This window comes from Phocoena sinus, chromosome 18 (genome assembly GCF_008692025.1).
Source record: "Phocoena sinus isolate mPhoSin1 chromosome 18, mPhoSin1.pri, whole genome shotgun sequence".
Taxonomy (NCBI): Eukaryota; Metazoa; Chordata; class Mammalia; order Artiodactyla; family Phocoenidae; genus Phocoena; species Phocoena sinus.
The window spans coordinates 11,281,825-11,302,795 of record NC_045780.1 but is presented as its reverse complement, the minus strand read 5'-3'; the positions used below and the strand labels follow the sequence as shown (position 1 = coordinate 11,302,795).

The window sequence follows — 20,971 nt, the reverse complement described above, 5'->3', positions numbered from 1 at the left end:
ACAGAACTTTATAGAAGACACAGGAGAAAATCTTCAGTACTTAAGGTGAGGTGAAGAGTTCTTAGACATGACATCATAAGCTAGACTACAATAAAAATGCAAAGTTTCCTCTGCCAAAAACTTTATTAAGAGGACGAAACACACGAGCGACAGTCTGGGAGCAAATACTTGGAAACAACAATTTTGAAAAAGGACTTGTACTTAGAATACTGAATTCTTAAGGCTCAAAAGTGAAAAAGCAATCTAATTATAAAATGGGCAGAAGATATAAACAGACATTTTGCTGAAGAGAACACACTAATGGAAAATAAGCACACAAAAAGATGTTCAGAATCATCCATTAGGAAAATACAAATGAAGACCACAATGAGATATCACTACATACGTACCAGAATGGCCTTAAAAAAAAAAAAAAAGACAATGCCGAATGCTGGTGAAAATGAAGAGAAACTGGACTATTCATACATTGCTGGTGGGAGTTTTTTATAACACTAAATAGGTACTTACCATATTAGCCCAGTAATCTCACTCTGGGCACTTATCCCAGAGAAATGAAAATGTACGTTCACATAAAAACAAATGTTTATTGTAGCTTTTTTGGTACTAGCCAAAAATGGAAAGAACCCGAATGTCTTTTAGTGGGTGAATGGTTAAACAAACTGTCATACATCCATACCATGAAATAATACTCAGAAATACAAAAGGACCCATTAATACACACACACTTGGATGGACCTCATGGCATTATACTGAGAAAGGTCAATCTCCAAAGTCACCTCTGAAACACTTAGAAGTCAAAGAAGAAATCACAGAGAAACTTAGAAAAAATACTGTATGAAAATTAAAACAACATTAAATTTCTGAAATACAGCTAAAACTGTGCTTAGTGGAAAAGTTATGGCTTTAAATGCTCGTAATAGAAAAGAAGAAATCTAAAATCAAAGATCTAAGCAAGGGATTGGCAAATGTTTTCTGTAAAGGGTAAGATACTAAATATTTTAAGATTTTAGGGCATACTATCTCTGTTGCAACTACTTAACTCTGCCATTGTAATGTGAAAGCAGTCACAGGCAATATATAAACAAATGATGTGACTGTATTCCAATAAAAGTTTATTTACACAAAGTTTATATATAAAGTTTATGATGGCAGGAAGATTTGGTCCCTGGGCTGTAGTTTATAGACTCCTGATCTAAGTTTCCACCCTAAAAATATAGAAAGAGAAAAGTAAGTAAACCTGAAATAACTAAAAGGAAATAAAAAGAGTGGAATTTGATGTAATAGAGACAGAAAAGAAATTAATGAATTTAATGTCTAATTTCTGGGGGGAAAATTATAATATTGAAAAGTCAATAGGTACTCTAATAATGCTAAAATGAGAAAAGGCATAAATTACAAAATCAGGAATGAAAGAGGAAACATCATTAGAGATCCTACAAGTGTTTTAAAATAATAATATAATAATAAAATTATGGAAGACTTTATGGCAATAATCCAATAACTTAGATAAAATGACTAAATTCCTAGAAGTCACAAATGACCAACACAGATGCAAAAAGAAAACAGAAAATCTGAATAGTCACTTATCCAATGAAAGAATTTAATTTGTAAAACCTCTCCAGTAAAAAAAATATTCCAGGCAGAGATGGCTCCACTGGTGAAATCTCAAAGCTACAAGAATAAATAACACTAAAGCTACAAGTGACATCATCTTTCACACAGAAAATAATAAGGAAATTACAGATAATATTGAGTTGAGAAAAGTCTAAACAATCTAACAAAGACTACTAAATTTAAGTGGATTAAGCAAAATTGCAAGACGTAAAATCAGTGTACAAAAGTCAGTTCTCTTTCTATATACTACCAACACACAAAATCTTCTTTCTTTTTTGTTTTCAGTCCTATTGAGATATAATTAACAAGACAATCATCAATTTGCTCTCTGTTAAGAAAATTTACTTGCATTTTCTATCATGTTATATAAATGGAAACATATAGTATTTATCCTTTTTTGTTTGGCTTCTAACTCAAAACTGGAAATTTAAAGTAAAAATTTTAATTTAGAATATCATCAAAGACATGAAAAACTAATAAAAAAAAAAGACAAAACTAAGTACAAGACCTTTACAATGAAAGCTATAATAAGTTGCTAGAGAAATTAAAAACCTCAATGAATGGAGTTATAGACAATGTTTGTAGATTAGAAGGCTCAATATTATTAAGATATCAATTCTCCCTAAATTTAAATAAATATTCAACACAATCCTAATTAACATTTCAACAGGATTTTTTTTTTTAGAAATTGGCAAGCCCATTCTAAAACATATAAGAAAATGCAAACAATCTAGAAAAGTCAAAGCAACGGTCAAAAGAACAGAGTTAGAGGACTTATACTACCTGATTTCAGGATATTCTATAAGCTATAGTAATAAAGTGGGGTACTGGCATAAGGACAGCCATATAGATCATGAAGTAGTATGGAGTCCAGCAATAGGTTCACACATAGACAGCCAATTGATTTTATACCAATGTGCCAAGGTAATTCAGTGGTGCTGAAACACTGATATACATATGGATAAAAACAAAACTGAAACTTTACCTCACCACACACACACAAAAATTAAGTGAAAATGGATCATAGACCTAATCATAAAATCTAAAACTACAAAACTTTTAGAAGAAAATATATGAGAATATCTTCATGACTTTCGGCTAGGTAAAGATTTCTTAAGATACAAAGGCACAAACCATAAAAGAAAAGATTTTTTGAAACGATGGACTTGGTGAAAATTAGAAACTTCCTGTTCTAAATAATTTTAACAAAATGAAAATATAAGCCACAGAATGGAATATCTGACACAGGACATATAATCAGAATACATAAAGAATGGTGACATTTCACAAGAAAACAACCCTACTTTTTAAAAAAATAGCAAAAGATTTCAACGGTCCATTAACATATCAGAAAAAAAAACTCATCATCTTTAATCATTAGGAAAATGGAAAATAAATCCAAATGAGATATGATTACCCAGAAAAGTCTTAAATTATAAAGTCTTAAAAAGACTGAGAATGCCAAGTGTTGACAAAAATATGGAACAAATGGAACGTTTACACATTGTTGAAAGGAATATAAAATGATACAACTGCTTTGCAAAACAGCTCAGTAGTTTCTTATAAAGATAAGCCTATACTTCCTATTCAACCAGTTGTTTTACTCCTATTTACCCAAGATCATATGTCTACAATACAGTTGTATTCAAATGTCCACAGAATCTTTATTTATAATAGCCCCAATCTGGAAAAAACCCAGATGTCTATCAACAAGTGAGGAGATAAATAAATAGTGGGATAGCCATATAACAGAATAATACTCAAGAATAAAAAGGAATGGACTGGGCTTCCCTGGTGGCTCAGTGGTTGAGAGTCCGCCTGCCGATGCAGGGGACACGGGTTCGTGCCCCGGTCCAGGAAGATCCCACATGCCACGGAGCGGCTGGGCTCATGAGCCATGGCCACTGAGCCTGCGCGTCCGGAGCCTGTGCTCCCCAACAGGAGAGGCCACAAGAGTGAGAGGCCTGCATTCCACAGAAAAAAAAAGGAATGGACTACTCATAAACAAAAAGAAATGAATGAATCTCAAAATCTGAGTGAAAGAAGGTAGGTACAAGAAAGTAAGTGTATTCTATATGACTCCATCTATGTGAAATCCTAGAAAAGACAAATTTAAATTATGATATTAAAAAGCATATAAATGCTTGCCTGGGGAAGGATGGAGTCAATTATAAATGGGGCACAGGGAACTATATAGAGTGATAAATATATTCTACATCCTCATTGTGGTAGCGGTTGTATGGGCATATAAACTGTTCAAAACTCGTTAAAATGTACACTCAAATTGAGTATTTTTAAATTGAGCTTAAACAACATAAACAAATGATCTCAATAAATTTATTTTGGAAACTAGAGAAACGAAGATACAAACACAAAATACTTAAATTATAAGAATATATCATATAAGAAACATATAAGACTTCTACATAAAAATCTAACAATCATTACTGGAAAAAATTTTTTTAAAAACTAAAGAAATGGAAGGAATAGAAGCTGTTCATAGTTTGGAAGTCACAATATTGAAAGAGATCTATAGATGAAATATAACTCCAGTTGCAACAGATCTATAAATTCCATTCCTTGCTAAAATCCCAGCAAGTTGTTTTCAATATGGATACTGATAAACTGATTCTAAAATTTAAATGGAAATGCAAAGCATCAAGAATAGCTTAGGCTTCCTTGGAAAAAAAAAAAGGACAGGATGGGAAGACATTACTTATCCAGATACTGATCCTTATTAAACCTAAAGCTAATTATGACAGTATGTCACAAGGATAGACAAACAGACAAATTGGGTAGAATCGAGTGCCAAAGCAGAATCCAGTATACAGGAACACTTGATTTGTGACAAAAGTGGCAGAGCATGGGAGACAGGAGAGTTTCTCAAATAAATGGCACTGGGTCATCTTGACATCCATAGTACTCCTACGTCATAAAATTCACAAAACTCAATTCCAGATGAACTATGTATCTAAATATAAAAAGCACAAATAAAGCAGCCAGAGGATGAGATGGGGAAAATGTAGGCAAAGATTTCACCTATAACACAAAAAGCACTGAAAAACAAAAACTCGATAAATTGAGTTTCATTAAAATTTACAACTTGTGTTGATCAAAACATATCACATAGATAATAAGAAAAGCCACAGAATGGGAGAAGATATATATACAATATATAATCATCAAAGGGCTCATTTTCAAAATGCATAAAGAGAAAAGACTTTACAAATTAAGAAGACAAACAACTCAACGTTTTAAAGTGAGTAAGAGATTCCAACAGGGAAATCACAAAAGAGGAAAACCAAAAGACCAATAAATATATAAGAAGGTGCTCGACCTTGTTAACTATCAGGAAAATACAAACTAAAAATACAATGAAATACCACTATACTTCTACCAAAATGGCTAAAATGTAAATGTGACAATACTAAGTATTCTTAAAGATATAAAAAAGTAGGCACTCTCATACGCTGCTAGTGAGTTAGTAAACTTGCATTAACCACTTTGGAAAACATTTGGCATTATCTAGTAAAACTGAACATACACAAACACTATGAATCAGCAGTTCAATTCAGTTATTTACCCAACACATATGCATACAAATGTGTAGTATACCCAAGAGTAACGTACAAGCAGCACTGTTATGTGAAAAAGCAGCATTATTTGCAATAGTCCCAAACTGGAAAATTCCAAATGCCCATCATCAATAAAATAGATTAATAAATTGTAGTACACAACCACTAAGGAATGAACATGAACAAAACTATTGCTACAGGCAATACAGATAAATCTCATAAACATAATGTTGAGAAAAAGTAGCCAGAGACAAAAAGAATACATACCGTGCAACTCCACTCATATAAAATTCAAAAAAGACAAAACTAATCTAGTATGAAGTCAGAGTGATGAATGTGAAGAGGAGCAAGAATAGTGGCAAAAAAAGGAACAAAAGGTGGGGGCTTTGTGGTACCTGTAACGTTCTATTTCTTGCCTTGAGTGATAGTAATATAACATCGTTCTTTCATTGAGCTTTTACACTTCAATTAAAAATGTGAATACACACACATACTGTGTGTATGTATATGTGCAATTTAACTCCAAGCATTTTGGTCAAACTCTTCTAGGAATTCTCTCTGACATGCTACTGCAGATCATTTGTATCTATTAATCGCGATAGAAAAGATAATGTTTGGTGATTCAACTTCCAATTATATATGTTATATATAACTCTGCAGATTTATTTTGAAAGTCTATATTTTAAACTCACCACCCCAAAGATGTCCAATTTCATCACGGTGCCACGTTTGCATGTTTCTACCTTACAGGAAACAGTAATGTGCGATATGACAATGGATTATAAACTCAGGCAAGTCAGATCATGAAAACCATTCAAGATCTCTCAGTTTAGACTGAAATATAATAAATGATTTTTATATAATGCATAACTATCTAAAAATATCAAAACATTGCAATTATGAGATATAATCACAAAATACGTAATTAAACATTCTTAAGAATCCTTAACTATATCTTTGTATTTAATGTATACTGTTTCACTATTTTTGAGGTGAGAGGAAGGGAGTAAAAGGAGTAAAAAAACAAATAGTTATGTATACCTCATATTTTCAGCCGAATCTTCTGGCATTGGAGCAACAGTTTGTACAGCTGGAAGGTTTTTGCTGGTAGCACCATTCACAAAACTAGAAGAGGAGGAAGAAGAAGAGGACCCCGAATCCACGGCACCTGTTCCCAAAATAGTAATTTTTAGCCTTAAGTATAAATTCATTTAACAAAATAATTTTCATTACATCATTACTATCTGAGTTTGAAAAAAATATTCATCTGAATTTCAAAATAGAATTTGGCCATTAAAAAATCATTTGGCCATCGGTACACTAATAACTCTTCATAATTATTAAAAATAGCTATTGCATTAAAATCCAGTTTATTTACTTATGTTACTCTAAACAAAACTACATATTACAAATGGGATATAAATAAAAGACATCAACAAATGAAAATAATTTTAGATAAAATGAGGCTGATAAAACAATGCAAATTTAGATGTGAAAAATTTATGTTTTTATTGCTATATTGTTATATTTTTAGTTTTCATCATATAAGATATAATTTGCAATAAACTATCTCAACATAAACTTGTGGCACTGCAGTATCAGTGCTTATTTTGATAAAATGATTGCTTAAGAAGGGCTATAATGAGTATAAGATTTGTACCCGATTTTAAAATAATGAGTTCTCCTCAACGATATGAAGACGCCATTTTAGAACAGATTTTCCTATATTAACATCATGTAAGTATATTAAATAGCAGTGGAGTTGAGGGACATCTAGTGTTCCTAAATATTATCTTATCTTTATCTTATCTAACACTAATTCCCATAAAACTGGGATTTTCACAACACTTACACAGCATGTATATGTCAAAATCTAAATGAGTCTTGGGTCCAGTTTAGATGTTGGCCCTCAATTTCTTTGTGTGTGTGTTTGTGTATCTGTATATATGTATTTCTAAGGAGGATGTTCATTACTTACATTTTTTTATTGTAGTATATGCTTTATACTATCACTGGACTTCTAGCTACCATCATTTCCCATATCTATTATTAATTCATAGAATAGGAATTAAAGGAAAATATCATACCTTGTTTCAAATAAAGATAAAAAAGAGATGACTTGCTTTTTTATTTACTTATCTCTTAAAGAGTAAGGATTTAGTCAATAAACACCAAATGTAGATTTTTTCTTTCTACTACATTGGTATATTTTTAAAATCTTTTAAACACTTTTCTGAGTATACATCTAAAAAATCTTTTAAAAACTTTTCTGAGTATACATTTTGGTAAAAGGAAAAGATTTTTATTCCTTTTTCTAGAAAGCAGAATGAGTATAAGGAGTAAGACTGTAAACTGGATAGAAAAAACTTTATATAAAGTTTTCAGATAAGTCAGATATAAATATTTGTATATATATCTATACATAAATCAAAGATGTTTTGTTCTTTAACACAATTCCATTAATGATTTTTATTTACTAACATAAATATGCTTGATAGAGTACATTCTACTTACTACAACCCCATAAATGTGCTGTTCATGATATGTCAGACTGAGGTGGTATGATAAACAAGATAAATACAGAAAGCACAAAGAAGAGCTATGAAATTAATAAAAATGGGAATAATCTAAGTAATGATAATAGATGTAAAAGTTCAAGGCTATACAGTTTGGAGAAGAGAAGGCTACTATAGTCAGGGAAGAAAAGTCAGGGATCATCTTGCGTTGTATAAATACCTAAAATGGAATCACAAAGATTTGGGTAAGGATTTATTTAGCTAATAATCAACAGGAACATTTCTGGAAATTTAAAAAAAAAAAAAAAAAAAAAAGGTTATTTTAGGCAGGCTTTTAAAATCTGTAGTGATTTGGAATTTTCTGTTTCTAGAATTATTAGGAAAATGTTGGACAATGAATTGGATATAATTGTAATCTAAGTATATAAATTAATTCAATGTCAAACAATGGTTCTTATTCACATGCACTTTTTGTCAAGTTGAGGCTCTTGCATATCGTCAAGGTTCTCAGGGGAGCTTTGTAAAAAATACATATTAGGTTTCAACCAGTAAATGTCACTAAATCTATTTTCTGTCACTAATATATTTAATATACCTTGATATTCTTGGTACAATTTACTAATTTTTATGTATCAAATGTCAGTGTTCAAATTATCTTTTGGTTTTGCTCCCCAAATATCTTTCAGCAAATTGAGTTCACCCTGAAAGTAAATGGCATCATGTTTTGAGAAGACTCAAAACAAAACCCACAGTGTTCTCAAACTAAAAAGTACACCCTATAACCATAAATTCTGAAAGATAACATGAAGAATAACCTTCTTAAAGGTTAAGGTAATCTTAAATGATCAGGGTATTTTAATTTTTAAGATCAAATAATCAGAAGAAATGAAGATACAGAAAACAGAAAGAAAAAGATGAGGTATCACAAAAATAGATAAAGACAATACCTGTTGTATTAATCATACTTTTTGGTGTAGCTCCAGTAGCAGCAAATATATTAGAGGTACTGCCTGTTGGCAGCCCACTTCCAGCAGCAGCAGCTCCTACAGTGGTTACAGCTAAACTACCTGGAGGGGGCTTCTTAACAGGGACCACGACACTCCTGCCAAGAAATGATGAAAAATAACACAAGGTCTAAGATGAATTCTAATCCTGCTATGGCAGATACATGTAATCAACATCAAATTTTCTTTTCTTTCTTTTTCCCTTTTTTTTTTTTTTAATTCCTGATCCCAACTTAATTGGTGAAAAGGATATAGACATTAAGGATATATTGTGAAGTGTGTTAACTATTATAATTCATTTGGCAAACATTTATGTAGAATCTAGAATTTGCAAATCTTTTTTAAGATGACATGTGGTCTATAATCATGAATCTGGGAAAACTGGAAAAATGCGTGCTCAAGTTAGATTTTTCATATGCATATAGGGATTTTTTGTGTGTGAAAATATACATACATATAATGTTCATCCTATCTCTATCATATTCTAAATGTGGAAAATAGTCATAAAAACGTTTGAAAGCCAAATTCTGAAGCTTCCTCATAGTAAAGCTAAATATTAAGCCAAGAAATATGGAATAACAACAAATGGCATAATAAAATTAAACTTTATTTTCCTGAACAAAATTGAGTTATTTTTCATAGTAGGAATGGTATTATAATGAAAGAGAACTGAGAGGATACAACAGACATTTGGTAAAAGATCTACTTAGCTTCTAAAGTTTGTGAACTTAGAAGTTGAAAATTTCCTCATGTTTCGTTAGCATATTTAAATGAATTTCATAAAAAAAAATTTCTGAACTTAACATCTGTGTTAACCCTAAATAATAAATGGATGTGAATAGTAGTCAATTTAAAAGATAAACTATTTCTTTAACATAATAAATATCTTTACTTCCTTTCAGTGAAGCTTCATTTTTCTCAAAGTTTACAGCCCTCCAACTCCATTTAATAAATACTTTCAAGCATTACTCATTGAACTTATTTATCTAGAAAGTAGATGTATGAGATATTTTAAGTTCAAATATAATGCTTGAAAACTAATGACTGAGAGTAAAAAATATCCAATCTAAACTAGGTCTTTTAAATGTATTTATATTTTATAATTTTCTCATTAAAAAGTTCTATTTAAAGGAAACTATATCAATGGCTCATTGTCAAATAAGTCTATGGCTTAAACTTCCTTAATACCAACGATTTTCAAAGAAAAATGACTTTGTCAATGTAAAAAATCTAAATTTATAAGAATTATTATTTTCAATTTTAGGGATATTTAAAACTTTTTTGTGACCAAAGTAATTATAATCTTAAATAATTTTACTCGTGACAAAAATCTTCATTATCTCTTTCTGGATACTTTTTTTTTTCCTTAATGGATAGTGTCAAATTCATCAGACTCAACCTTGAACTTTCAACTATCTTATTAAATTTCCAAAAGCACATACTATGCTTTCAATCCCTTCATTGATCATTCCTCATCGAACACCTTCATTTATTTCACTGAGAGGTGGTGTGACATTATGGAGAATACAGGATATGGAGTTAGAAGATTAAGGCTTGAGAACTAAATCACTCTCAAGCTATGTGATATTAAATTTCAGTTTTTCAGTAAAAATGGCAAGACAAATGCCACTTCACGTATGCCTGGAGAAATTAAATGAGACTGTATTTAAAAGAACTTTGTCAATTATGAAATGCCTTATAAATGTTAATAACTGTTACCATTTTCTAAAGTGAAATAATTCTCTGCTTCCAAGATAAGGTATTTAGTTACAATGATCTACATAAAGATCAACAGAAAAGAAACCAAACTAATATTTTGGATTTATCATCAAAAGTCTTCCCTAAACTTCTAAACTATTTCATTGCCTATCTAGAAAGAAAAGAAAATGATCAATTCTTGATTTGAAAAGAAGTCATTAGTAAAACTACAATATTTTTTCCTAAATCTCTCATTAAAATTCTTATGGATAAAATACAGAAACACAGGCTGATTGACAGTGCTGTGAGACAAATTTGTAGATGGTAGGAAAAAATATTACCAAAGCTTCCTGATTAACCGATCATTACCAACTTTGTACAAAAGCTCTCTGTAACAGGCTACTACAGGCATCTTGTCAAGTACTGAGGGTATGAGATATGTATTATGAAAAATTAGTTATATGAATGAGGGAAAAATAATTTCATCTCAACAACCTGTAATGATGGCTTGTAAATAAATGCAAACGACATTAAATGACTTTCTACTAAAAAACTTCCAAAAACATCTGATTTAATAGCAATTGACATGAAAGCCTCCAGACACTTCACTGACAGCAAACTCAGCAGTCTGGTAGTTAGTACAACATGGGATATAAATAGAGTACAGTGTCTAGAAGCCCAGTTTTTAATGTCAAACAGACCTGAGTTAGAATTCTACCTCTATCTATTTTACTTTGGTAGTGTATATATGTCTAAGGTAGTAAGCAAATAAATCTCTCTAAGCTCCATCCTCCTTACCTTTAAAATAAGACATAATAGTTTGTACTTCATAAGACTGTTACAAAGATAAAAGGATATACTGCATATAAAATGCTTAGCACTTTACCTGGAATATTATAAGTGGTCCAAACATTTTAGCTATCCTTAGTATTGCTATGGCTCCCAAAAGTGCTGATGCGATCTGGGTCTACCTCAGCAACAGTATCCAGAGTCAAAGAAGCAATAATCCTGATATACTTTGTAACCGTCAGACCTCATAAAGTCCTATGTATAGTATTAGGCACCATATTTCAAGAATAATGACAAAAAGCATCATGTCCATAAAAGAACAGTTAGGATCACAGTAGATCGAGAACACAAGTCATGTCAGGAAAGACTGAGAGTCTGGAAAATTATAGTAAAGACGTGAGAAAAAATTACACCAATTTTTAAAAATCTGAAGGTATTTGACAAGGAAACAAGATGAAATTTCCACGTATCTCCAAATACCAGATTAGGGCCAACATGGGAAAGGACTCTCTAGTAATTTTTATGAGCACCAGTTTCCAAACACTGATGTGTTCAAAGGGCTAGGATGACCATGTCACAAGAGTGGTGGTGAGAGAGGTGGGAAGCTGGTTTGACTGATTTCTCCAATTCTTTTTCAATCCATAATTTTATGCATTTGTTAGAACTACTATTTCCCCTTTGATTATTATGCCGAAATTGTTTATCTAGAATCAGAGGACTGTCCATTTTGGTCCTTAATATCATTTATTCACCAACACTACCCATTCCCTAACACCTCAGACCATTCTCTCTCCTAAGCAATATATTTTACAAATTATTTGAATGTTTATACTTGCCAGTATGTGTTGATAACATATTAGTTATTTTCTGGAATGTTATTATGTATTTGCAACTACTTATATATGAAAGTAAAAATTTTCAGCTTTTACAAAATCTTAGTCAACATTTTCCACTTGGTTACTTATCCCCCCCTACATCAAAAGGCTTACCTAGGAGTCTATGTACCCATTGTGGGTGCCCCATTAGGGTGCATAAAAACACACAAATTTTTAGAGTATATACATTTTTCTATGGTGAGCATACAATTTTTATCTGGATTCCAAAAATATAGCCACAAAAGTTGAGCCACCAATCTAGACTATTAGCATACTCCATTCTTCTACTAGATCTGCCAGTCATACTGATGGATATCTAGAATACTCTACACTACACACATTTTAAAAAGTGCATTATTCTATCTTATGAATATTCTTTCCATATTTTCCCATACAATTTCACACTTCTGTCCCACAACTTTAAGACTGAAAACTATAAAGAAGTGGAAAATTCCTTTATACTACATATAATCTATACATGTGCCAAGGCTGTAAAGGTTATCATCAAAGTAGCACAAGCCAGAAAACTATTCTATCTAATTCACTTCAACAAAATGTTTCACTGAGTGATTAATTATATGTTTTGTAATACATTGAGTGTATTACAAAATACATGTAAGTGTAAAATTTTCCATCATTGAATTCATCCTATCTCAAAGCCATAGATTTGGCGTGTGATCTTAAGATTTGCTCACTCATTTAACTCTGACGTGTGAGGGACTGTTCTGAGTTCTGAGATATAGCAATGTATAGAACAGACAAAATCTCTGCCCTCATGGAATTTACATTTCAATAGGGAGAGACAGAAAATACAATAACATAAATGATTAAATATAGTACACCAACTGGTAAGTGTTGTGAGGAAAATAAGCATGGACAGGAATAACGAGTATTATTGGAAGGGTGGCTAAGAGAAGACATATTCAAAAGGTGGTATTTGAGGAAACACTGAAGGGTGAATGAACAAGCCAGGAGGGTATCTAAGGAAGAGTGTCATGGGATAGCAAACAGGAAGAAGGCTAGTGTGACTTGAGAAGATTGAGTGATATGCAGAGATATAAGAGATGAGATGAAAGAAGTAACAGGGCCTCAGATCATAGGTCCTTATAGTCCACTGTAAAGATGCTGTCTTTTCCTCAGAGTGGGATCAGCAGCCATTAAAAGCTTAGGAATAGGGGAGCAATATAACATTAGGTTATAACAGGATCACGCTGGCTGCTATGTTAAGGATAGACAAGGGGGAAAAGGCAAATGGCGGGGAGACTGGTTAGGAGAATACTACAATAATCTAAGTAAGAAATGCGAGTAGTTTGGATCAGAATTGCAAAGTGAAACTGGTGAAAAATGGGTCAAATTTTGACTATATTAAGAAGGCAGAACAAACACGACTTGCAGAAGACTGGATGTGAGTATGAGAGAAAAGTCAAAGATTACGTAAAGATTTTTGCCTTAAGCAACTGGAAGGGCAGAACTGCCATTATGGAACTGCTATGGTTGGAACAGTTCTTTTTTTGTTTGTTTTTGTTTTTTTATAACTGTTATTAATCATCCAAGTAGTAATGTTGAATAAGCAATCAGACAGATGAGTCTTCAGTTTAGGAGACAGGTTTGGGCTGAGACATAAAATTGGTAGTAATCAGACTATATGTTATTTAATGCCAGGAACATGGATGAAATCACCAAAGAAGTCAATGCAAATAGATGGAAGAAGTGGTCCAAAGACAGTCTTGGGGATCTCCATTAACTAGTTATGTGAGTTTTGTAAAAAGGATACTATTTGATCTGTACACCTCAAGAACTGTCCTAAGTGTAAAGCTGAAAGTAAGAAATGGCTTTTAAATAGTGACTTATTAAGACAAGTGAGTTTTATATCTCACTCATGGATCCTATAATAATTCCTTTCTTCTTTCCACTTGCTCCCTCTTTTCTGTAACACTTACTGAGCACTGACAGGTTAAGGGAATACAACTACACTGACAAGTTAGGGGATACCAAGACAAGTAAGACATAACCCGTGTCAGAGATACTTGAAGAAAATACAAGAGACAAATAAATCAACTGCAATGTATTTCGATAACAACTCTGATTAGAGTTATGCACAAGAACTTTCAGAAACATAAAGGATGAGGTTTATCAGGGAAGAGTAAGCTGAATCGAAAAGGACCAATGGGAATCAGCCGAGAAGAGGAAAGTTCAATATTAGAAACTTCATGAGGCAAAGAGATATGAAAAATCCTAAGACTGAAGGACTGCAAACAGATCCTTAAGGCTGGTGAAAGATGAGGACTTTATATTCCAAACTAAGAAGTTCATCCTTTACTGCGTAGTAAGAAATTGTTTCAAAATCTTCATCAGTATTGCATTTAAGAAAAACATCTCTGACATAAATGTGGAAGATGCATTTGTTGGGGCAACACCTGGAAACAGGTGATAGCTTTGAGACTGGGCATGTCAAATCTTTTCTGGATTTCAGGTCTTTTAACCAAGTTTGTAACTATCTGCCACTTTTTGAGACAAACTGTAAGGCCATCATCTCATTTATTCTAGGAATTTGGAACTTTATGGGACTTTTTCGAAATAATGCATTATTCTATATGTTGGGAAACTGAGTCCCAGAGAACCAAAGAGAACAGATAAGGGTCACACAACTAATTACAGAGACCCATTACTGATAGCCATTTCTTCTAATTTCTAGATTATTACTCTTCATCTAACAAGGCTTACTGTTGTTAAACATCTATCTTGAAAGAAAAAATTGAAACTATGAAGAAAAAAATTTTACTTCTGCTTTTAAGTTGACATTACAATTTACTGCAGCTCATTAGAAATCACAAGTTTATTTATGATGTTTTCATGATTTATTCATTGCTATCTTGTAAAGTATTTAGAATACCTGTAGAGAAAGAGGATGTATGAAAAATAACTGAGTATTTCATTAGTCCACCCTTTAAAGAGAGATGCTTTTTTCAGCTCACTTAACTGTCTGTGGAAATGCCAGGAGAGAAAAAGGCAACCACATTGGGGAAATTAGGATACAACCATGCTGGGTCAAAACTGCATCTTCTGGCAACTGGCCTTAAAATACTATACCCAGGGTACTTGGAGCATAATACAAGCTGGGATTTCAGTGGCTAGGTATCATAGAAACTTTCAATTGTAAAGGCTGGCAGAGTTTTAATCAATGTAGCTTACATTTACTTGCTCATCCTTTAAGTGATATAATCAAAACACTTTTTAAAAAAAATTAGAAAACTGTAAGAACAGAAATTGAAGTACTCAGCAGTAATTGTAAGTTTTCATATTCTGACTTAATTCTAAGCTTAAAGAAATCAATGTAGGAGGATTCCATCATCTCTACTAAACATTTCTTTTTTATATATCCTAAATTGTCATCCTTAGCACTAATATTTAAAACATTAATGTTAAAAAACTAGAGAGAGAATACCTAGACTAAGCTTATAGTTTAGGTTCAGTAATATGAAGGCTATATATATTGTTTTTTAGTCCCATAATATTTACAAAATATTTTTTTTATTTCAGAGATTTTCTTCTTCAGAGAATGAAATACTTGGAAGCAAGGATATTAAAAGTTTGAGGGGAAAAAATACAAACTGATTTGCCCGAACATATCAAACTCAGTAACTGAAACACAAGCAGGTATGTAAAATCAAAAAGGATGAAATATAAATCATAAGATCATAGTATACTAGCCAGAGAAGCAACACAATTACTAGCTTTTTGTGATATCCCAGACTTAAGATAATTTTCTGAAATATAACGACAGTTAAAATGTATAGAGAAGCATATTGTCCTCTGCCTTTTTTTATTGTCTTTTGTCCAAACTAAGGGGGCGTCTCAGGAATCCCTGGAGAATTAAGACTGAGCTAAATCACAGATACATACAAAATTCTCAAAAGATTAAAAGCATTTGGATATACAGGGTTAAATTTTAGTTTAAAGGATATGGTAAAGCTTAATTGGTGGTTTTAGAGAAAAACATTCCCTCAACCTAAAAGTTACAGAGTTACTGATGCCTGAAAAAAATACAGCTCAGCTAGGCTATTTTATAAACCAAAGATCTACTCAGCAATCTACCACAAGAGACAGTACTGTTGGGGAACTCTGCAACTAGATTTATAAGTTCTATTATGAGATTATTAAACTCTTCTCTTAGAAATAAAACCATGATAAATATTCCTCTTCGCTTCATAGTAACAAAAGAGTAGAAAAACTCTTGTAGTTTCGTAATCATATTTCCTCTACACATACAGTGTGTTCCATCTATAGAATGACAGTAGCGGATGTCTAGGATTTTCAGTGCTTTACAATGCATAAATATACATTTGTTAGGGCCACTCATTGTAATCAAAGACATATACTTAAATCTGCATAGATGATGACTGGAGGAAATGAAAGAAAAAGAATCAGCATTTCCCATATATATAGATAAGAAAATTTATATAATATTTCATAATACAACCTGATGAAAGATTTAATACTAAAAGAAAAAGGTTTATTTTAGTTAAGTCTAAATGTTTCTAAAATTTGATGTTGCAATTTACTGAATGAAAACGATATTACAAACTTCAAAACACTGAAATTCATCAATGTGCCATCCTAAGTGAGGAGAAACTCCACATGTAAAACATAAGTTAACATAACTCAATTGACATCAGTTGTTTTAGGAAGTTATTCCCAAACTTACAATCTAGAATAAGTATAAAGAATATACATTGTTAGCACATTTTCAATAGAACAAATAAACTATTGGCTAACAAAAGGAAAATCCTAGGTGATTTCCACTGCGATTGTACAATATTATTATGTATGATTTAGTTACAAAGAAATGAGCAGCTGAGTTTACAGCTATTTTTCAACTAAAGATATAAATGAAAAATACATTACTGGTAGAGTAAGACCCATGCTAATTCTATGTTTGAAACTGTAAGTATTCAAGATTTGCCTCTAAAGCCTGTCTTCTTGGATCCTATTTTCAAGGAATTCAATCTGATGTTAAAAGACATGTCATAACTTGAATTTCAGATTTTAGTGCTTCAGAAATATGTTTATATACTTCAAAATGTAATTATAGCTACCTTAAGACAGATAAGGCAAATGGTAGCAATATATTGGAAATATAATTGAAAAATGCAGTTGTCCAGAAGCACTTGTGGGGATGATGTCTCAGAAAAGCTGCTCAAAGCTCCAGAGTTTGAAGTTAAATTTTTGATGTTGTCACTCTCAATCTATTGAATGGCTGACAGACAATCAAACCCGTCTGGCTGGCTGGCAGCTCATTTTCCTGGCAGGTGGCAAACAATTAGACACACCAATTTGTGCCTCCTGATGACATTAAAGCATGAAACTAAGTTGTATGCAGGGCCTAGTGATTTGTGTGAAAGCATTTCAAAAATAATACTCTTTGCCGTGGCAACTCATTTCAGACTGCCACCTCCCATTATGGCTTTGAGCACTGAAGACGACAGACTTGAGTTACGTGCAGTGCAAGGCCGCTTCTGTTCAATCCGTCATCAGCGCCCCTTGAGACCTCAATCCCCTCCTTTCATCAATATCACCTCATCATTTACATTTGATAGTACTTGAGCTACTGCATATATTAACTACACTGGAGACCCTTCTCCTAAAAAGAATTGAAATATGCTTTGTGCTCCTCGATTTCATTTCTACTTATGCAATTTAGAAGAATGATTCCACTCTCATTGCATTTTGCACAAATGCTACCAGGAACAAGTGGAAAGTTCTATTTTTTGTAAAGCAATATCCTCAAAAGTGTAATAAATTTTGAGTAGCTAAGAATATCGGCACTCAGATGACTGCTTCATTAACTTTTAATGAAAAAAACTGTTCTAATGATAATCCAAATTAGAACAGAAATATTTTATTTAATGTTTATTTCACTGGATTCTCTTACGCAAATTACAATGATTCTCTGTATCTACTGTTTTATATTTTAACAAAATTTAGGTATAGAACTTAAAAATTAAATGGAACATAAAACTTATGACCCCAAGTTAAATTATTATACCATTTATTTATAGGTAAAGATTTACAGATATATACAAATACTTACATGCTTATGCTTATACAAACTCATAAACACACATACACATATATCCTGGGAACACAAACCAAATATGAATTGGCATAAGGAACATCCAAGGAACTATATGAATGAACCTCCAAACTATTAAAAAAAAGAAACAATTTCCTACCTTTTATACCCCTCCTTTTTTTAGTTTTTAAAAAACTTCTAACACTTAACACATTTTATCTTATAGACAACTATCTGCAAACATTTTATCTCCTTTTACTACTTTAAGTTCATAGAAAACAAACCTGATTCTATCTCTTTATATTTGACATGATGACTAATGCCATTCATATTTTCACAATAAATTTTCAAGAAATATCTGTAGGATGCTGGCTGAAATGCTTATAGGCAAATTTTAAATCATATTTATGTATGAAAAAGATAATTCATTCTAACAGAAAATGGCTTTACTGCCACACCTCAACCCCTAAACTCTAAAAAAATTACTGTCTCTAATTGGGACAAAGCAGTTTGGCTATTTTAGAGAAAACATTATGGAATATATATTACATTTTGACTATATATTTATTTTGACATTTAAGAAACATTTGACTTCCTAACTTGATCTTTTCTCCCTAAAACAAAAAACAATTACTTTCCAGTTTCCTCACATATATGTATATATAAATGTATATAATATATAAAACATATATATATATAAAATGACTTCTCCAATCTACTGCAGTCACTTGATGATAGATTATAATCAGAATCTGTGTTTCCCTATTTCCAATTCAATGTGCTATCGCCATTTCATATTAAACCCCCTTTTTTGAAACATATTATTAAAATGCCTGACTATGAGATCAATCCAGTTGGCCTGTCACTTTGATAGTCTTTGTAGTAAGAATCTACAGTAAAAAATACAAAGTTTTCAAGACCCTCCTAATATTTTTAAATTAACAGACTCTAATTTTCCTTCTATGCATAGAGCACTGTAAATAATAAGTTCAGTACCTACCTGTCAAAGGAATGAAACTGCATGGGAAGAATAGCTTGCGCTTCTCTCTTCAGTGCTGGATCTGGGTATGGGATAGGTTCAGGGCCACATTCTGCAATTTCAACTGGGGCGGCCACAAGACTTTTCAATATTTCCTTGACATTGATGCCTTTGGTTTGACTAATGCTAGATATAGATGGCGCAGGCTTCAACATTTCACTGGGGTTCTCAGTTAGGCTTTCCTGTGACTTTTTCACTTCGGATGACAAAGTAGATAACAGTTCACTCATGGCATCAGGGCCTGTGCTAGTCTCTAATTCTGCCCCGTTCAGGATGCTAGCCACTTGCTCCTCTCCGATTCCTGAATCAGTATGAGGAATGGAACTTTCTAGATGAATATCTTCACCAGGGGCTGGTGTTTCTTTTTCCTTTACCGTGTCTGGAAATGCAGCAGGTGTTTCTGTAATGAAAGAAACTGATTTAAACAAAAAGCTTCACGAGGAAAACCTAGTATTATTAATAAAATATACTCACATATTAGAATAAGCAAAAGAAAACCTGTAAGAAACAAAAATCTGCTAAATGGATGTGCGTAACAACACAACTTGATTAAAATATATCAACCACATACACCTGTCATTTTGTTTGGCAAGCACCAGCAGAACCCTGTTTCTTTTATAAATCATCTGGCATTTCAAAATTGATATATAAGCATGGAGAAGTAGTTCCTACCACAATTGCTTATAGCAGCTTGTAAATAATTATTATATAAAGCTCCCCTTTTATACTTTTATTGTTAGCTACCAATCATGCAAGATAAATTATTATACTTCTCTAATATCTCCTTAAAAATATTAAGTTACTTTTATATCTTTTTTGGTATTTCAGTAACCAATAATGAAATGCCTGATTGAAATATTTAAACTAGTTAAAGATATATTTTAAATTACACATAATACATAAAATTCTAAAGAGTTAATTGCAAAAAGCATGTCAAATGATTAGTTCAAAAGGATAAATGCTTTGATAATAGAATAGTGAGCCTCACAAATTTAACCTATATGTGTCTTTAAGAACAATTATTTTGGAATACTCATGATGATTCTTTGTGCATAAATATAAATTTCAACTTGTGAAAACTGAATCACAAATACGTATGAAAACATATATAATATTACTAACTAAAACAGATAAAAAGAAAACCATCTTTAAAATGTTAAATTCCTATCAAATCTCATTATACAAAGGTCATTATAATAAAGTTTTTCATATGTTACCAAATTCTAAATGATGACCTTGAAAAATTTATCTAATCTAAGTACAATGGGAATAATAGCTTTTAACTTAATAAAGTCAGGTTGAAGAAGAAAATAAGATACACACTTATTTACTTACAGTTCCTGCATGAAGTAGATACTTAGTAAATGGCAGCTATTTGTATTACTTTAATAACTAATAGTTCTTCTTTGTAATACAAGAAGGGCAAACTAAATTATGTCTATGATCTCTTCGAAATTAACATCTGTAAGTTCTATAAAACTGCCCTTAGGTTTGTTTGTTTATTTATTTATTCATTCATTCATTCTTGGCTTGTTGGGTCTTTGTTGTGGTGTGTGGGCTTCTCATTGCAGTGGCTTCTCTTGTTGCGAAGCATGGGCTCTAGGCACGCAGGCTTCAGTAGTTGTGGCACGTGGGCTCAGTAGTTGTGGCTCGCAGGCTTAGTTGCTCCACGGCATGTGGGATCCTCCCAGACCAGGGATCAAACCCATCTTCCCTGCACTGGCAGACAGATTCTTTTTTTTTTTTTTTTTTTTTTTTGCGGTACGCGGGCCTCTCACTGTTGTGGCC

General features: G+C 32.1%; 1 protein-coding gene across 7 annotated transcripts in view; it reads right to left on the bottom strand.

The window, feature by feature from the left end:
• Positions 1 to 20,971, bottom strand: part of NBEA (neurobeachin) — a 620,064-nt gene that overhangs the window by 368,140 nt on the left and 230,953 nt on the right. For all 7 annotated transcript variants that reach the window (XM_032611436.1, XM_032611437.1, XM_032611439.1 and 4 more), the window contains 3 exons: positions 19,145 to 19,583; positions 8,653 to 8,807; positions 6,231 to 6,357 (listed from right to left, as the gene is read on the bottom strand). In XM_032611436.1, coding sequence (XP_032467327.1) covers positions 6,231 to 6,357; positions 8,653 to 8,807; positions 19,145 to 19,583 — 721 coding nt within the window. The remainder of the gene's footprint in view (positions 1 to 6,230; positions 6,358 to 8,652; positions 8,808 to 19,144; positions 19,584 to 20,971) is intronic.